General features: G+C 45.9%; 1 protein-coding gene across 1 annotated transcript in view; it reads left to right on the top strand.

The window, feature by feature from the left end:
* LOC310836416 (uncharacterized protein) overlaps window positions 1-17869 on the top strand; it is a 161811-nt gene that overhangs the window by 62752 nt on the left and 81190 nt on the right. The window contains exons 7-15 of the mRNA XM_083721576.1: window positions 3300-4109; window positions 4961-5005; window positions 7507-7626; window positions 9669-9707; window positions 12309-12362; window positions 13747-13800; window positions 14220-14327; window positions 14853-14906; window positions 17741-17794. Of these exons, the coding sequence (XP_083577702.1) occupies window positions 3300-4109; window positions 4961-5005; window positions 7507-7626; window positions 9669-9707; window positions 12309-12362; window positions 13747-13800; window positions 14220-14327; window positions 14853-14906; window positions 17741-17794 (1338 nt within the window). The remainder of the gene's footprint in view (window positions 1-3299; window positions 4110-4960; window positions 5006-7506; window positions 7627-9668; window positions 9708-12308; window positions 12363-13746; window positions 13801-14219; window positions 14328-14852; window positions 14907-17740; window positions 17795-17869) is intronic.

Here is a 17869-nt window from a genome sequence, read left to right as displayed (position 1 = left end):
ACAGGTGAGGTCCCTACAGACTGGAGACAGGCAAACGTCTGACCAGTGAGCTTGACATTGATACCAGGGAAGGTCCTAGAACAGATCATTCAACAGTCGGTCTGTGAGCATTTAGAAAAAGATGCTGTGATTACTAAGACCCAACATGGGTTTCCTAAAAAAATCATGCCAGATCAATCTCATTTCTTTTCTTGATGGAATTACAAACTTGGTGGAATACTGTGTCCCATTCTGGGCACCACAATTTAAGAAAGATGTTGACAAACTGGAAAGTGTGCAGAGGAGGGAAACCAAGATGATCAAGGGTTTGGAAACAGCCTTATGAGGAGCGCTTGAAGGAGCTGAGTATGTTTAGCCTGGAAAAGAGGAGACTGAGAGGAGTTATGATAGCCATCTTCAAATATTGTAAGGGCTGTCACATGGAGGAGGGAGCATGCTTGTTTTCTCCTGCTCTGGATGATAGGACTCAAACCAGTGGCTTCAAGTTGCAATAAAGGAGATTCCAACTAAACATTTGGGGAGAAATTCTGACAGTAAAAACTGTTCAGCCATGGAACAGACTCCCACGAGAGCTGCATCACGAGAGGTGGTAGACTTGCTTTCCTTAGAGGTTTTTAAGCAGAGGTTGGATGGCCATCAGTTATAGATGCTTTAGCTGAGATTCCTGCATTGCGGGGGTTGGACTAGATGACCCGTTTGTACCTTCCAGTTCTAAGATTCTATGATTCTATGAGTCTGTTTAAGAACTTCTCCTCCAGCAGCAACTTGTTTGGCCAAAGTTTTGGTGAGTGCCATGAATTCAGTAAAAATGGCATGCATACACATCCTGAGATTTTGGCTTCTGGAAACTCCTAACATAGTCACTAAATTGCCAGGAAGAACAAAGTGATGCCAGAGAGTCCTGGTGTGAGGAGGAGGAGGAGGAGGAGGAGGAGGAGGAGGAGGAGGAGGAGAGGGGAAGGAAATATCCTTGCCATCCTCCCTTTTCCCTTGGAATGTTGATACAAATCAGCAGTTGTGGCATCTTGGGACCTAGGCCATCCTTGTGGTTTCTTCTCCCGATGGTATGACAAAATCCCACAAGGGGAATGGACTCTAAGCTGTGGCCAAGTGGGCAGGGCCATCCATCACCCCCAAACTCTGAATGCCCATGCTGAGCTAGTCCATTGCATTAAGCACCCTGTCCTTGATCAGAGCACCATGGACTTCTTCTGCATGGGCTTTCTGTGGATGGGCTTGTGGGGTGTTGGACCAGCCTCCAGCACTTTCAAGGTAGGTGGGAATCTTAGTCTATCCCCTGAATTATTGTTGCTGTTGCTGTTTTAGTACTACTATTTTGTTGTTCTTCATATTGCCCATAACTTTTTCTTAGTTAGTAGAGCCATTGTGATGTTGCCAACTAAGTTCCACTCACAGTAGACCCATTGAAATCACAATTCATTTCAGTGGATCTGCTTTGAATAGTACTATCATTGGATTCAACCCACTGAAATGAATGGGCATGACTAATATTCCAGTGAGTCTACTCTGAGTAACACTTGTTAGAATGAGCCCTTTATCGTTAAACAGTGATCATCATATGCTCATTGTTACAAATAATGACAAATTTTGTTACTGAGAGGATAATTAACTCCTCTTTAACTTAAAAAAAATAATGTGTGGGGTGTGTGTCTATTTGCACTCTTTTAGTTGTACACATATTCATATTACTTAGAGAAAATCATCCTGTCATCCGTCTCTGTGTTCCAAACTTGATACGGTTAAGTCAGCTTGAGCAATCACCCATTCCAAATGCTTTGTGAGACGGTTTCTAAAATTAGAAAAAGGCTTTTTGGGGATTTGGCTTGGTATGATATCTTTTCTCAGTAGCAGTTGAAAAGATTTGCAGCCCCATTCTGTGCATGTTTTACTCTGAAGTAAAACCCACTTAAAAACAATTGACTCCATGGTAAGTGTGCACAGGATTGCAGCCTTTGAGTGTACGGTAATTCTTTACCCTAGAAATGCAAAGTGTGGATCAGTTGCTGCAGGAGATTTGTTATAGCTACAGGTGGGGGAGAAATTTGATTCAGGCCACATATAAAGGTGAAGCAACCTAATCTGTGCTTTATAAAACAATACATGAAACTAAACTCAGCTATCCTCTTTAGATTTGCATGACTCCCCATTTAGCAGTGCGCTTTTCCAGCCAACTGATGTGTACAAAATGCATATATTAGGGTAACAGTGTGCATCAGAATGTATGTAGCCCTGAAAGTATCATGCAGGAGTGTTGTTTATATTAGGGGAAATTGCTTTACAAGAATGTGTGTATTAGTCTAAACTGCGAACAAAAAAATGTGTGTATTTGAAGAAACTTGCTCAAAAATGCTGGTGATTGTCATTTTTTAAAACAACAACAACAGAACAATCAATTTAGATCAACAGTGCAGTTTTTTACAATAGCAGAATAAATGAAAGAAAAAAGTTTAGGTTGTGGCTGGTTCATCAGAGGAGAGAGTAAGGGAGGGCAGAACCTGTTATTGAAAGAGAAGACTGAATCACTTTTGTTAACAAATTGAATAAAAGTACACCAAATCATCATAAATTTATCAGTTTTGATCTCCCCCAATGCCTTCCTCCTCTCCTATTTAGACCAATGTGGTATTGGTGCCTGTTGAAAGTTAGGCAGGTTGCGGATCCAATTTCGCCATACAGTGCATAATTTTATAAACTTCTATCAAGCTGCCTCTTACTTACCTTTTCTCCAAACTAAAAAGTCCCAAATGCTGCAACCTTTCTTTATATGGGAGTCACTCTATTCCCTCAATCATTTTGGTGGCCCTTTTCTGAACCTTTTTCAAATCTGCAATATCTTTTTGAAGATGTGGCAACCAGCACTGTACGCAGTAGTCCAAATGCATATGCACCATAGATTTGTATAACGGTATTATGATATTGGCAGTTTTATTTTCAGTTCCTTTCCTAATAATCCCCAGCATAGAATTTGCTTTTTTCACTGCCACTGCACACTTGATTGACATACTCATCGAGCTACCTACTTTGACCTCAAAATCTCACTCCTGGTCCATCACCTCCAGTTCAGACCCAGACTTACAACTGCTCTACAGGGTTTAATACAAGAGAGGTTTTTTTACAGCCCTATCTGGGTAGACAAGTAAATGAGTCTCAGTCTATCTGCATACAAAGTACATGCTCTATTATTGAACTACGGCCAAGTGACAACAAAGGCACCTTTTTACCTTTCTAGTCTGCACAAGCATGAATCACTAGAATGCCGTTTTCTCTCTTATTTATAGGGCTCAGAGCCTGCTGATTCAGATGTGGCTTTGAAGTCTCCTATGGTTGAACAAAGAGATCTTCAGAAGAACCCCAGTACATTCCCCAGTAGAAGCCCTACAGCTTCAGACATGGCTTCCAAAAGACCAAAGGAGGATGGAGAAGAGGAGGGGATTCTCACTTTCAGAGAAGAGCCCCCAAACACCACTTACACGAAAATGACTAGATCTAGAATGCTTGGCTCAGAGAAGAAAGGAAATACTGATGGCTCCATTGCCAACAGTAACTCATGGCCCTCTTCTGAGCTTCAGGATCTTCATGTGATTACTGACAATGGTATCCCTTTTCAAAGCCCTTCCAAAGAAAGTCAACTGGGTATCAAGAAAGTGGATATCACAAGAGCCCTGGATAAGAATACTAAAGGAAAGTCGAAGGGGGATAGTGGGTCTTGGGAGCAGTTCCCAACCACCATCATAGACCTTGACAGCCCTCTCACCCTCTTGAAAATCCCTGAGGATGGGAATGAATTGCCTGAAAACAAACCTAGAGCCTTTCTTCCTAACTCCAGTGTGAAGGGTGCAGTCTTTGTGGATAGGGGAGTTGTACTTCACCCTTCCAGAGTTTCTGTAGCACCTGCTGGTGCCACAAAATCACTGACGACTCCCTCTGGCATTGTCAAGGGACATGCCCATAGACAAAGGACTTTGACTCTGTTGAAAGGGGTTTCCACTCAGAACTTTGGTCCTACCCATTCTTTGCAATTGATGGAGCAGCAAAAAATACTTCTTAAACCAGGACCCCGTGGGCTACCTGGGCCACCAGGTTTGCCGGTAAGTAGTAGCTGCAGATTGGCCTCTATGTGGATATTGACACATGCAGTCATGTTCAGTTCTGGGACTCCTGTTGTATCATGAAAAAATAACTAGTGTTGCTCTTCTTTCTAAGTCAAGTTGAGCTATCGGCTCTTTGTTTGGTGCCAAGTACAGTGCCTTGGGAGAAGTGAAGGAGGAATACTTGGTCAATGGGTCAGTCTGACCGTGGAGGAGTTTTATCAAAGTCTGAACATGTACATTGTGTTTTCTGTTTCCCTGACTCCTGAGTTGTTTCTTATTGAGTCTGATAAAATGGAAGGTGGGGAGCCCAACAGGAGGTAGAACCAGAATCAGTGACCAGCAGAGCCAACTAATTCTAGTTTTCCCTGCTGAGTTCTGCAAGAGCAACCCTGAGAGGAAGCAAGTCAGGGACACTCCTTGAACAGGTAAGAAGGCAAGTAGGTGGCCTGGGGAGTGGAGACTGGTCAAGGGTGAGTTGACATCAGTGGGGCAGTGGGCTGTTTTCCCTAATGGATCAGCCTCCACTGCTGTGTTCCCTTCACCACTGAAGAAAGACCAGCCATTTTTGGCATATTACTGGAGATTTCCCCTGCTGTTTATTGGAACTATATTTTTGCCTCTGCTTTGGAAAAGCATCTACCACTGAGTGGTCCCTCCCCACACCTTAGCTTAAGATGACCTGCGATGCACCCTCATTCAAGGCCATTGATGTGAATGGAGCTCCCCTGGTGTGCTTTGTGAATAAGAAGTAATCTAGAAGACATTTAAGACTGTAGATTGCCAACTCTCCTCATTTAATGTTGAATCCCAACATTAAATAACTTGGTGGTGTCTGTGTTGCTTTGCAGGGCTGTCCAGGGAGACGAGGAGCAATGGGACCAAAGGGAGAGAAGGTAAGATGACTGGGAAGTGCTTGAAAATAGGTGAACACTGTCAGTTTATAGATTAAAAAGATGAGTTATTTTAAATTCTCATTTAGAACCATTGTGCTCTCTCCATTAAAGCTTTTGAGCTCATCAGCTGAGGCTGAAGACAAAGTCATTTTATAGAGAATTGGAAAATGCAAAGTTTTCTATGTCATATACCAGGGATTTTTTTTCTTAATCCTGTTGAGAGCCACACTGTCTCTTGCCTTACTTTCTGCATCATAGTTGCAGTGCCCTCAAGGCTCTGTGCCCAGTGTCCCCAAACTGGTCATACCTCCAGAAATCCACCTCTGCTGGCAACCTCCCCTGAGGAAGATTGTTCAATCCAATGTCCTAATCTGAAACTTGGGCACAATAAGAACTTTTACCAATGGGCCACTTAATTAATTAAGCTCTTGTCCTCCTCTTCCTCCATAATTGTCTGTCCTTCACCCTAAGGGCCCTGGGCAAGTTTTTAATACAGTATTAAAATCAGTCCAAAACAACTGAGAACCCCAGAAATAAGCTGGATACTAAAAGAAGGAAAATGGAACTCAAGTCAAAAGCTAGGGTAAAGAGCTGCATCTTCAGCAAATTCATGGAGGGTAAGACTATCAATGGCTGCTAGCCATGGTGCTAATTTCTCCCTCTACTTTCAAAGGCAGTATAGTCATACCTTGGATCCTGAATGCCCTGGAACTTGGATTGTTCCAGTTTGTGAATGTTCTTTTGGAGCCTGGATGTCTGACGGGGCTTTGGTTTTCGAACGTTTTGGAAGTCAAATTCCATTTGACTTCCAAGGTATGACTGTATGCCTCTGAATACTAGTTGTTGGGAATCACAAGTGGCAGAAGACTGCAGTTGTGCTTGAAGGCTTCCCATTGGGGCATCTGGTTGGCCACAGTTAGAACAGGATGTAAGATTAGCTGGGCCTTTGATTTGAACCATCAGGGCTTTACTTTATTTATTTTTTCTTATAATGTTTCTCCTTTCCTTCTTCTAAGCCAGGCATCATTTTTATACCAGGCATGGAGAAGGAAAAGCTCCCTTATTGTTGTTTAACATAACTACAGTTTTAAGGCAAGGGTGCTCACCCTGTGGCTCAGTAACTCATTTTTGTGTGGGCCATGAAGAGTCAGTGGGACCCTTAGGGGCAGAGCACACCAGCATGGGAAGTGAGCTAGGTCTAAGCTTCTGCTCTAAGCTGTTTCTTAGCCACACCTGAAGAAGGCACAAGGCCTCCGCATGAAACAGCCCTCTTTAAAGAGAGAGAGAGAGAGAGAGAGAGAGAGAGAGAGAGAGAGAGAGAAAGAAAGAAAGAAGAAAGAAAGAAAGAAAGAAAGAAAGAAAGAAAGAAAGAAAGAAAGAAAGAAAGAAAAGTTTGTGCGGTAACTGAAATTCCTCATGTTATGAAACTGTGTGGTCAAGGCTTGAAACGTCTTAAAGAGATTCCTCTTTGTTGATTTGGTACAATCTAATTGTTCATAGCAGCCCAGAGTGATGCTACATTGGGGACATTGCAAGAAATTGCTGCATGCTGCTCATAAACTCAAAACAGAAGACCTATGACAAATGTCACTGAACTCTGCCAAGCCCCCATTAACCCCCAATGCTGCTGACCTAATCCAGAGGCATCTCTGTTACCGCAAGGAAGTGACAGCACAAATGGGTTCCCTAAGCCAGCTTTGCAGTGGGATAAGGTCAGGACCCTGGATAGCACCAAGGGTGCTAGATCAGAGTTCAAAAACAAGGGTTTCAGGACCACAATGTCCTTTGAGGCAGTCATTGGTCCCTGAGCAATAATGTTTGGGGCTGCATACAATACTCATTCTACTCAGAGCAGCCCCATTGAAATATATGGACATAGCTTAATTGGTTACAACCCTTAGTCTGCAGGTGCTCTTCAGGATTCAGGGAGTCAGAAGTCCCTTCCTCAGACTCCATAGCAAAGAAACATCATTGGGGTTTGGAGTGGGGAGCTAGATATGAATCTGATGCTGGATTCAGGATGGGCCAAGATGAGCTGTTACTAGTCATAGAGTCTTATGGCTTTGGGACAAGAGCCCTGACAGATGCTGGGTGCTAACATCATGCCGGATCCTTATCCACCCACAACACCTGCTTACCTTTGACACCACTGTGAATCTACATAAGGATACATGGTAAACTATACACAAACAGTGTTATACTGTGCTACAACATTGTGTTGATGGGTGACTTGTAGCCATGATGGCTATGTTCTAACTCCATTGACGGAGGCAGTTTGCCTCTGAATACCAGTTGCTGGGGATCCCAGAAAGGGAGAGTGCCACTACTGTACTTGGGTTCTATTTTGTAGGCATCCTGAGAACAAGATGTTGTACTAGATGGGCCTTTGGCCTGATCCAGCAGGGCTGCTCTTATGTTCACATGTGGCAGACAGAAACAAACAAAAACTCTGCTGTTCTACCAAAACCAAAATAAAGAAGGCACAATTTTCTTCTCTTTAGGGATACCCTGGTGGAATTGGACGAACAGGTCCTACTGGAGACCCAGGGCATCCCGGAGTCCCTGGGGTCCCAGCAGTTGTTCTCTGGAGGAATTCAAAGGAGGATTGGCTGTCATTTACTGTAAGTTAAGAATTAGTGACCCTTGGGGGGGGCTGCCAAGTGTCAGCAATGGGCATAGCCAGAAGCATAAGTGTACACGATTAACTAGTCCTGGGCCCCAGCTGCACTATACATTTAAAGCAGTATCATTCCACTTTAAACAAGTCATGGCTTTCCTCAAAGCACACCAGGAACTGTAGTTTGTTGAGGGAGCAGAGAGCTGTTGTGGTGGTTTAGTCGTTTAGTCGTGTCTGACTTTTCGTGACCCCATGGACCAGAGCACACCAGGCACTCCTGTCTTCCACACTCTGCACTGTACTTAGTTTTGGCACTCAATAAATCCTGTAAAAGACAGGCCGGAGTCCCAGGCTGTTATCTCCGCAAGCAGCCATTAACCATTCTGACAGAGGCACTGACTGTTAAAACCATTCTGGGTCACAGCTCTATGAGGGGAATAGAAGTCTCTTTCGCAGCACCCTCAACAAACTACAGCTCCCAAGATTTGGGGAGAGGGGATCCACGACTCTTTTAAAGCAGTATGATGCTGCTTTAAACGTGTAGTGCAAAGGGCCCAGAATTAAGAGATTGCCCTGTTTCAGCTTTTTTCATGGCTGCCTTGGATTATAACTCTGAGGCAGGAATGAGGAAGTGGGTGTAGTGTAGGTCTGAATGAAGACTCACCCAGAGAATGCCTGTGTTGCTGCTATAATTGCATTTAAAATTAGCTTTAAAAATATAGAAAGGGAGTGGCAGCAACAGCAATGGGCTGATGGACAGGAACAGTGACTGTCTAGCCAATCAGTCCTGGCTTGCACTTCAGGCAGCGGATGGCGAAGTGCAATCCACACCCTCCATCTACCACCTGGGCTACCTGGCTCATGATGGGATCAGCCCTGTAAACTATGGAATTCACCCCAAGAGGCAACAGGGGCCACTAATTTGGGTGGCTTGGAAAGGGGTTGGGCAAACACATGGAGAAGGCTCTCATTGACTACTCAACCTGATGTCTGTGTTCTACCCCAACTGATGGAACCAGCAATGATTCTGGATATCAGCTGCTAGGATTCTCAGGTGGGAAGAAGTGCTATTGCATTCCGGTCTTGTTTGCAGATTTTCCTGGACTGGGCACTGTGAGAACAGAATGTTGGACAAGATGGGCCTGATCCAGTAGGGCTCTTTTTAAGTTCTAACATCCTTGCATTCTTTCCTGCTTAAAACGAAGAAAGCAATCTGCCACTCCCCTTGTTTTTCCATATTGTCTTTTGATGCAAAAATTCTGCTTTACAGTGAAGATCCCTCAGCCCTTGTCTCCTGCCTCTGTTGTTGTTGTTGTTGTTGTTGTTGTTGAAAATAGAATCTCAATGTTCAAGTGAAGGATAATGTTTCCCTTGCTGCCACCCCCATAGTTCTACCCTCATGGCTTTAGAATGAAACATTTCCCAGATCTATAGTTCCTCCTGATGTACATGAGTGTGTTTGGAGAGAGAAAAATATATTTAACTGGCCTGGGAGAAGAAGGCAGGGGAAGTGGGTAGGATATGGTTCACCAGTCTCTCAGCCCTCCTGACAGATTGTCAGGGTTTTTTAATTTTATTTTTTGCCGTTTCTGTTCACATTAATCAATTTGGGATCAACTTTAAAGGAGCCAAAGGGGTCTGCTGCTTCTTGATCCTGAGCTGAGTTTGCCCATCTGTCAACTGTCCAAGAGCGTTTTTTTTATTAGAAATATTTCCATATGTTGAAAGATCTTTGGTTATTTTCCTAGAACAGATTTCTGAGCTCAGTTTCCCTCAATTCTCCCCTCAGCCACTTCCCTCTTCCCCTATTTAGAATGATGTGCAATATCAAGTTTCCGATTTCTCTGATCTCAGAAATTCAGTAAAATAGCAAACATTTTTGCTCCTTTCCCTTTCAAAAGAAATCTGTCTTTTCTGGTTTAAACGTTCCAGAGCATGTTAACCTTGTAAAAATCTTATTAGCTTATTTTTCTTGGAGAACAAAATTAGCAGTGTGTTTCTGTTACCCTTGTCCCTCACTCTCCCTTCTTTTCCTTTTTTTAAAAGCAAACCTCATTTTATCAGCTTCTTCATGCGGGCTGGCCAGTAAGTATCCCCCCCCCCCCGGTGGTTGTTATAAAGGGTTCTAGCTCACCTTTCAAGGCACGCTGCCCTCATAAGGCAGTTTGCAAAGATTTAAGATACACAACGTGAAGACACAATACCCCACTAACCCCTCTAATGTTTTAGCAGCAGCAGATATCTACAAAACAAATTAAAAGTCTGCAGACACTGGGCTGTATTCAATCTTAGTTCTTCTTGGAGGAGACCAACTGAATTTGATGGACAGTTGTTGTTGTTTAGTCCTTTAGTTGTGTCCGACTCTTCATGACCCCATGGACCAGAGCATGCCAGGCACCCCTGTCTTCCACTGCCTCCCGCAGTTTGGTCAAACTCATGCTAGTAGCTTCAAGAACACTGTCCAACCATCTCGTCCTCTGCCATCCCCTTCTTCTTGTGCCCACAATCCTTCCCAACATCAGGGTCCTTTTCAGGGAGTCTTCTCTTCTCATGAGGTGGCCAAAGTACTGCAGCTTCAGCTTCAGGATCTGTCCTTCCAGTGAGCACTCAGGGCTGATTTCCTTAAGAATGGATAGGTTTGAACTTCTTGCAGTCCATGGGACTCTCAAGAGTCTCCTCCAGCACCATAATTCATGATGGACATTACTTAGGTGCATTTGTTTCAGAGTATACTCTGAGGTGATACAGCTCACAGAATAGAACAAAAATGGCTTTAAGCTCCCCTTGGAGATCACCAATGACAGGCCATTGTATTTCCTTAGGAAGGGAGTTTCAAAGGTGTGACACCAACATATACAAGATATTGTCCCTGGTAACCACCACAATTTCACTGGTCTCACTCATTGGACCAGAGACTGGAACCTCCAGTGCAGATCTTAAAGTTTGGACTGACTCATCCATGTACAGGTAGTCCTTCAGATAACCTGGTCCCAAACTGTTCAAGAAGTGTCAGCTGCTGCTGTTAGGTCAGACGGGGTGATGCTCCACCAAGCTCAGTTAGCTCTCAGTCTGCCCCCACCTGTCTACCTTCTTTCTTAAAGCCAGTTTGGAGCTACAAAGATGACCTCCCTCATCAATGAGCTGCTCAGACTAAGGGAACCCAGCAGATCTTGGAGCTTTAAAGCATGGTGCTGATAACACTAAGGTCACAGGTCCCCATAAGGGACAGCTGCATATTCCTGCATTGCAGGGCATTGGATTAGGTGATCCTCAAGACCCCTTCCAGGTTCCAACTCTACAATGCTATGATTCTATTACATGTTACAGCAGGCCATAGCACTGGATTGGCTCTCTTCCATCATCTCTGCAGGGTCAATAGCATGGGTTGGCAAACTAAGGCCCAATTGCCTTCTGGATCCAGCCCATGGATGGTCCGGGAATCGCCACGTGGATCGGCGTGGGGATTCTGATCGTTCGGGCTGTGCCATATCCCACACACACACACCACGGCAGCGCCTCCTCCCTCCCTCCTCCTGGCTTTCCCCCGCCCTGCCTAGAGGTGGAAGGGGGCTGGGCTTTGTTGAGCCACGGTTGACTGAGTGCAATTTTAAGCAGCCCCTCTCTAGAGCCAGCTCTTTCGCGCCACTCATCATCCCTCCACCACCACCAGCCCCTGTCACTTGCAAGGTAAAGGAGCCATGGTTGGCTGAGCACCATTTAAAGCAGAACAGCCCCTCTCCGGAGTTTGCCCTTTCATGCGACTCATCGTCCCTCTGCCGCCGCTACCACTAGCCCCTGCCGCTCGCAAGTCAAAGATAAGCAGGCACCGGGGCTTGTCAGGTGCTGTGGAGAAGGGAGGGGAGAGTTGGGGGGTTTCAAAATATAGTTTGGCCCCCCACAGGGTCTGAGGAACTGTAGACCGGCCCCCTGTGGAAAAAGTTTGCTGACCCCTGGTCAATAGGATACTAGTAAGCTGGCCTGTAACTCCCTCTTCTTGCCACCAGGTGGCATGTGGAATTGGGTGTCACTACCTGACCCATGGGACGCAGGTGGCACTGTGGGTTAAAGCCTCAGCGCCTAGGACTTGCCGATCGAAAGGTCGGCGGTTTGAATCCCTGCGGCGGGGTGCGCTCCCGCTGCTCGGTCCCAGCGCCTGCCAACCTAGCAGTTCGAAAGCACCTCTGGGTGCAAGTAGATAAATAGGGACCGCTTACCAGCGGGAAGGTAAACGGCGTTTCCGTGTGCGGCTCTGGCTCGCCAGAGCAGCGATGTCACGCTGGCCACGTGACCCGGAAGTGTCTCCGGACAGCGCTGGCCCCTGGCCTCTTGAGTGAGATGGGCGCACAACCCCAGAGTCTGTCAAGACTGGCCCGTACGGGCAGGGGTACCTTTACCTTTACCTTACCTGACCCACAGGGAAATGTCCTGAAGCATCTGACCCCAGATCACAACATGCTTACTTGGGATTTTGTGTGTTTCTTGTTCACACGCTTGCCTGAAGTGGAGTTGTGGTGGATGGGGGAAGAAGAGGAGAGAGAAAATAAATGTCTGATTGTAGTGTGTGTGTGTGTGTGTGTGTGTGTGTGTGTGTGTGTGTGTGAATGGGCCCCAAGTTTCACCAGGTTCATTCTCAGCAGTTTGGTGGGTGACTGTGTTGCTTTTTATTTATTGAATACCATCATCTAGAGCCAGCCTGGACCTCCTGGACTACCCGGTCACCCAGGAAAGCCAGGATTGCCTGTAAGTAGCAGTGGGAGAGAAATTATGTTTGGTTCATATTAAATTCACACATTTCAAAACTATATGTGAACTGAAATGCAACAGCACTTAGAAATTTGCATTTCTTCAACCAAACAATGTGTGTAAACATGTATATAGTAGGGGAAAGTGTCATAAAATTCCACTGGCAAAAACAATGTAACCCCCCATGTCCCAAAGAAAATAAATTATTTAAAACTAAATGTCACAGCATATACCAAAAATATTGAGAACCGAAGCAGTTAATTCTAGAATAAAACCTTAATAACAATTGAGCCAAGGATCTACTGAGTCTGTATGTAGGAGCCAGGACAGATATTGCTTCAGCAGCAATCAGCCCGAGACTTAGCCCTGTATGGGAGCAGCAAATGCATCCTAACTGCTAGCTCCTCCTTCATTGGAAAATATTTCTTCAAATAAAAAAGCCCAGTCCTGCTCCATAAGTCATTTATACTCTGACGGAGCAGGGATTCTCTGGGGCTTCCCTGATGTAGTCCTCTGACTTAAAGGTCAGCAGTGCAACATTGTCAGGCAGGGCCGTCTTAAGCATATGTGGCACTGGGGTGCAAAGATGTGCCCGGCACACCCCCCCCCCCAGGTTGCCCAGAGTTGTTAGCCTTTTTTTAGGGTGGGCCGGCGAGGCGCGCACGGCAGAGCTGGCCTGGCCAGCCACCTCATCAGCAACCGAGGAGCCCAAGGCGGCAGCAACAGCAGAACAAGCCCGGGACCAGGCACCTGGGAGGAGGGTGGGCAAGCAGAGCCCAGCACAACAACAGTCGAGCCCGAGGCAGTGGCAGCAGTGACTGAGTGAAGCTGGGCGCCTCTTGTGAGCAGCGTGCACTGGGCGGGCCTCTCGAGGGCCCGTCAATCCCAGGCATGCAAGAGGGCGGAGCTGGCTGGCTGCCTCAGCGCCTTGCTCACCTGCAGCAGAAGAGCTGCAGCGCTCCGACGGGCTCTGTTCCACTCGGCAATGGCTGTCGGCTCTTCCCAATCCCCAGACTCCAAATATCGGCCCTGGACTCTCAGCCTGGTGCCCCTGAGAGCCCAGCACCCAGGTGCCCTGCACCCCTAGCACCTATGGGTAAGACGGCCCTGTTGTCAGGTCAGAGAGGCACTGGCATTGGAGACTCCTCTTGCAGAAATGTGTCTGGGGCTGATCTTCTCTGGAGTTCCCCTCCTTACCCATCCTCATCCCCTGAAGAAGGGGGTCTTGACACCAGGATCATGGCAGGTGGAATATCCAATATCTTTGGGATATATTCTTCCCCCAGTGCAGAATTGTGACCCTTGTTTTGGGGGGCGGTGGGTGAGGGGAGAGGGTTCTGCCATTGTGATGACTGTATTTATGTTGAGCTTTTATCTGCAGGGACCTCCTGGACATCCAGGGGAGTCAGGTGTAAAAGGATGGATTGGATACCCGGTAAGACCCACACTGTTTCCCATCTCTTAGTATAGTGCAGGGCACCACCCCCTCTAATCACTTACTCTCCTACTTTCCCTGGATCGGTCCCCACAGAGAAACAGTGAAGATGCATGCACACCCACACGCATGAATGCTGCTTTTTCAAGGAAAATCGTATTCAGTAGAGTTAACCTGAGTCTCAAAAAAGCACATAGAGCTGAAAGAGGAAGTGGGAAAAAGTGCAATTTTCCTAACTAGCCTCCACACTGCATGGTCAAGGGTGCAGAGAATAGAGTAGCTCAGAGGCTTTGTGGGGCATTGGGGGAAGACAGCCGCAGGTGGCACTTTGGCAACTCCTGAACTAGGGGTTGCAAAGTAGGACTTCATGCATATCTTCCTTCATTATGGTTTTAATAATAAGCTGCCTCTTTCTCAAGGGTGAACCAGGGCCACCAGGTCTTCCAGGTCATGCTGGGTTTCCTGGTTCAGATGGACTTCCCGGCACAGATCAAAAGCCCGGACAACCTGGCGTCCAAGGTGAACAGGTAGGAGCCCAGATTTAATAAAGCACTGTCAACTTTCCCCACCCCCGCACTAAAAAATGGCTTTGCTTAGTGCTGACACTGAAAGGAAGGTAACATAAAATCTGCAAGTGGATCATTTTTCAGCAGCCAGAGCAGCCACCGGAGTTTGGTGTTATCTGAGAGCAAGATCTACCACCTTGCACTAGGGCTACTGATGATTCTCAGAGCCTCTACGTTCCTGGCTTGTAACCACTGCTTATTTACCTCCCCTCTCCAGTGTGCATGTAATGATCAGTGTGGAAATTTGACATTACATCCATCTCTTGTCTTGGACTCTCCTGCTGTGTGCACTTTACCCAGAAGAAGAGGTTAAATGAGCAAGCAGCAGCAGCAAGAAGGAGATGGGTGTACTGAGATCATCATGCTCAGGCACCCAGCAAAAAGAAACAAGAGCCAGCCCTGTCAATGGTACCTCCTGGAACCAAGCCTAGTTCCCCAACTTTCTGTGCTTAGTTATATGTGTCTGCCTTTCCCCTTTCCCTGCAGGGTCCACAAGGATTTAGGGGAGACTGGGGGCCTGCTGGAGACAGAGGAGATGAGGTGAGTTGGAACTACAGGCTTGTTGGAAGAACCCAATAATATCTCTTGTTTTACTACCAAAGTCACTTGCTATTAATTTGTTCGGGAGCTGCCAGTCCCATCAGCTGCATCTGGGCAACCAAATCATGATTTAAACTGTGGTACAAGAAAGGGTTTGGTAAACCCAGAACCACCCCACATCCACAGAGTTAGCAGCTAACAGCAGTTCTACTTAGCTGCTTACAGACGCTGGGAGCTTGTGACCAGAGGTATTTGTGAGGGAAGGCTCTTAAGAGGGAGGCCCAAAGTTCTGCCTCACAATGTGTGCATACCCTCCAACATTTCTCCGATGAAAATAGGGACATCCTAAGGAAAAGCGGGACATTCTGGGATCAAATCAGAAACCAGGATGGCTTCTCTAAGAGGGTCTGTGTATGTAGGACCAAGAGACATGGATGGTGATGGACTCACCATCCAAATCCAAAAGGCAGGACACACAATAAAAAAGGGAATGGGAGGGAGGAGGGAAAAAGCAAGCTCAACTACAGGTTCTTAAACTTACAGTTGATATCAGTGGTAGTTCTGACTGCCTTGCAGATGATAAAGAACAACCCTCCCCTGAAGCATTCTTCCATCACAGAACAAATCACAAAGCAGAGCACTGGACAGGGTCTAGCCCAGGAGGACAGGGTAGCTCCTGTCCCACAAATGTAACAGGAAGCTACATTTTGCTACAGCTTCCTGGCTCATGCAAAGGGAGGACCAGAGAGGCTGCTAGCGGAGAACTGAAGCTGGTCACTATTTCAGTTCATTAAGCTGAGATTTCATCATTGGAGCATTCTTAATGTACTGAACTCCAGTTTGTTGTTTCTGCAAGCATCTGGGGGGGGGGACTACTTGTTTCCCTCTCCTGTTTGCTGATTAGCTTATTAACCATGTGCAACAGCCATCTTGTGATCTAAATAAGATTCATATTTTTCAACACAGTGCTGCAAACACTTGTGGAGATCAGGTTCACCAGTGGCAGGCAGTTATGAACCATGGCAAGTGCAAGTCATCCAAGCAGCAGACAGGGCATCCAGATGATGCTCAGAGCAGTCAGGGCAACTGGCTCATAGACTGGTAATTTGTGTAGGGGATCATTCAAGAACAGAGTTTCCCAACCCTACTCACTTGTAGTCTAAGAACTTAAGAAGAGCGCTGCTGGATCAGGCCAAAGGCCCATGTAGCCCAGAACTCTGTTCTCACAGTGGCTGACCAGATGCATCAGTGGGAAGCCTGCTAGCAGGACCAGACTGCAGCAGCTCTCTTCCAATAATTTGGAATTCAAAGGCAGACTGCCTCAAACGCTAGAGGGGAAAAAAGAACTACCAAAAGCCTTGTCCTCCATGTGTCTGTATGTCTAATCCTCTTTCAAAGTCATCCAAGTTGGTGACCAACACTACCTCTTTTAGGCACAAATTCCATAGTTTTAACTTTGCACTGTGTCAAAAAGAATACTCTCTGTGTACAGTTCTGTCCACCTCATGTCTAAAAAGATATTGTAGAGCTGGAAAACGACCAAGGGGGTGAAGTAACTGTGGGAATGTTTAGGGATGCGGGGGGTATATATTGTCTAAGATATCCTATCCCAACTTTTCTTTACAAGTTCAACAAAATCAGCAGAGTTAACATTCCCCCCTTTTTTTAAACACACGCACAGCAGGTAGCTTGCTCAGACTCGTTAGAGTCTCTGTAAATATTTCCTGGTATTTTCCCCGTTTAATCCTTTCTAAAATAAGACACTACGCAGTCTTCTGTAAAGTATAAAACGTTTACTCACAAGTAATCATCTGTTCACACAAAGGTTCCCAGAAGGCAGACTTAAAAGGTTAGAACATAGTTTAAATATGGTGGGTATTTCCTTATGGAAGAAAGCCCCCCTTTTCTTCTCTTGGCCTGGAGCCAAGGGTGCATCTTAGTAGTGCTGTTGTTAAGATGGCACCGATAGAGACAAGAGAGACAAGATGGTCGCCAGCCTGTGGTTCTTTCTACTTCTTGAGAGGCCACACCCATCTCAAGTTACACATAGGAAGTTTTGTCTCAGTCCTGAAAAGCAATAAGTTCCAGCTGGAGGACTGAGACAACCTTCATGTCTACTCAGCGATGTTGTGTTTGACTGCACCTGAGTCTTACATCCCACAGTAACTCCCCTTTGAAGAAAGGTTGCAGCAGCATTTGGGACTTTATTTGTTTACAGAAAAGGTGTGTAAGATGATAAGTTTACAGAATTATGTATGACATGGAGAAAGTGGACAGAGTAGAGCTTTCGTCCCTCTCTCATAAGGCTAGAATTCATGAACATCCAATGAAACTGAATGTTGGAGGATTCAGGGCAGACAAAAGAAAGTCCTCCACACAGTGCATAGTTAAACCATGGAACTCATTTCCCCAGGAGGTAGTGATGGCCACCGTCTTGGATCGCTTTAAAAGAGGGTTGGACAAATTTCTGGAGGATAAGGTTATAAATGACTACTAGTCATGAAGACTATGCTCTTCCTTGATGGTGAAAGGAGTAATACTTCTGAATATCAGCTGCTGAGAACCACAGGATGGGATCCCAATATTACAAGAAGGCTGATTTCGTACAGCCACTTTAATCCCCACTGCCTCATCCTTCTGCATGTGTAGATCAGGCCTAACAGTTGAGGAACCGAAAAACGTGCATCCCATGTGTGTGAATGAACTCCGGCATCCAGTATCCAGATAGATAATGGAGGGTGCCTCAATAATTTTATCGTTTTTGTATATGTGTCACTATGGGGCCTTTGAGGTTGGGCAGGACAAATAAAATCAGCTGTATGTGCCTCTTTCAGGGTTTTCTGGGAGATCCCGGCCCTCTTGGCGAAAAAGGAGAAAAGGGGGCAAAGGTGAGTGTAGCGGATGAGACCCCGTCCACAATAAACACATATTTGATTGATTGATTTTTTAAAAAAATATTTTTA

The sequence above is a fragment of the Podarcis gaigeae genome (genome assembly GCF_964106915.1).
Source record: "Podarcis gaigeae genome assembly, chromosome: Z".
In the NCBI taxonomy this organism is placed as follows: Eukaryota; Metazoa; Chordata; class Lepidosauria; order Squamata; family Lacertidae; genus Podarcis; species Podarcis gaigeae.
The sequence above is the reverse complement of the archived record's forward strand: the minus strand, read 5'-3'. Positions and strand labels throughout refer to the sequence as shown.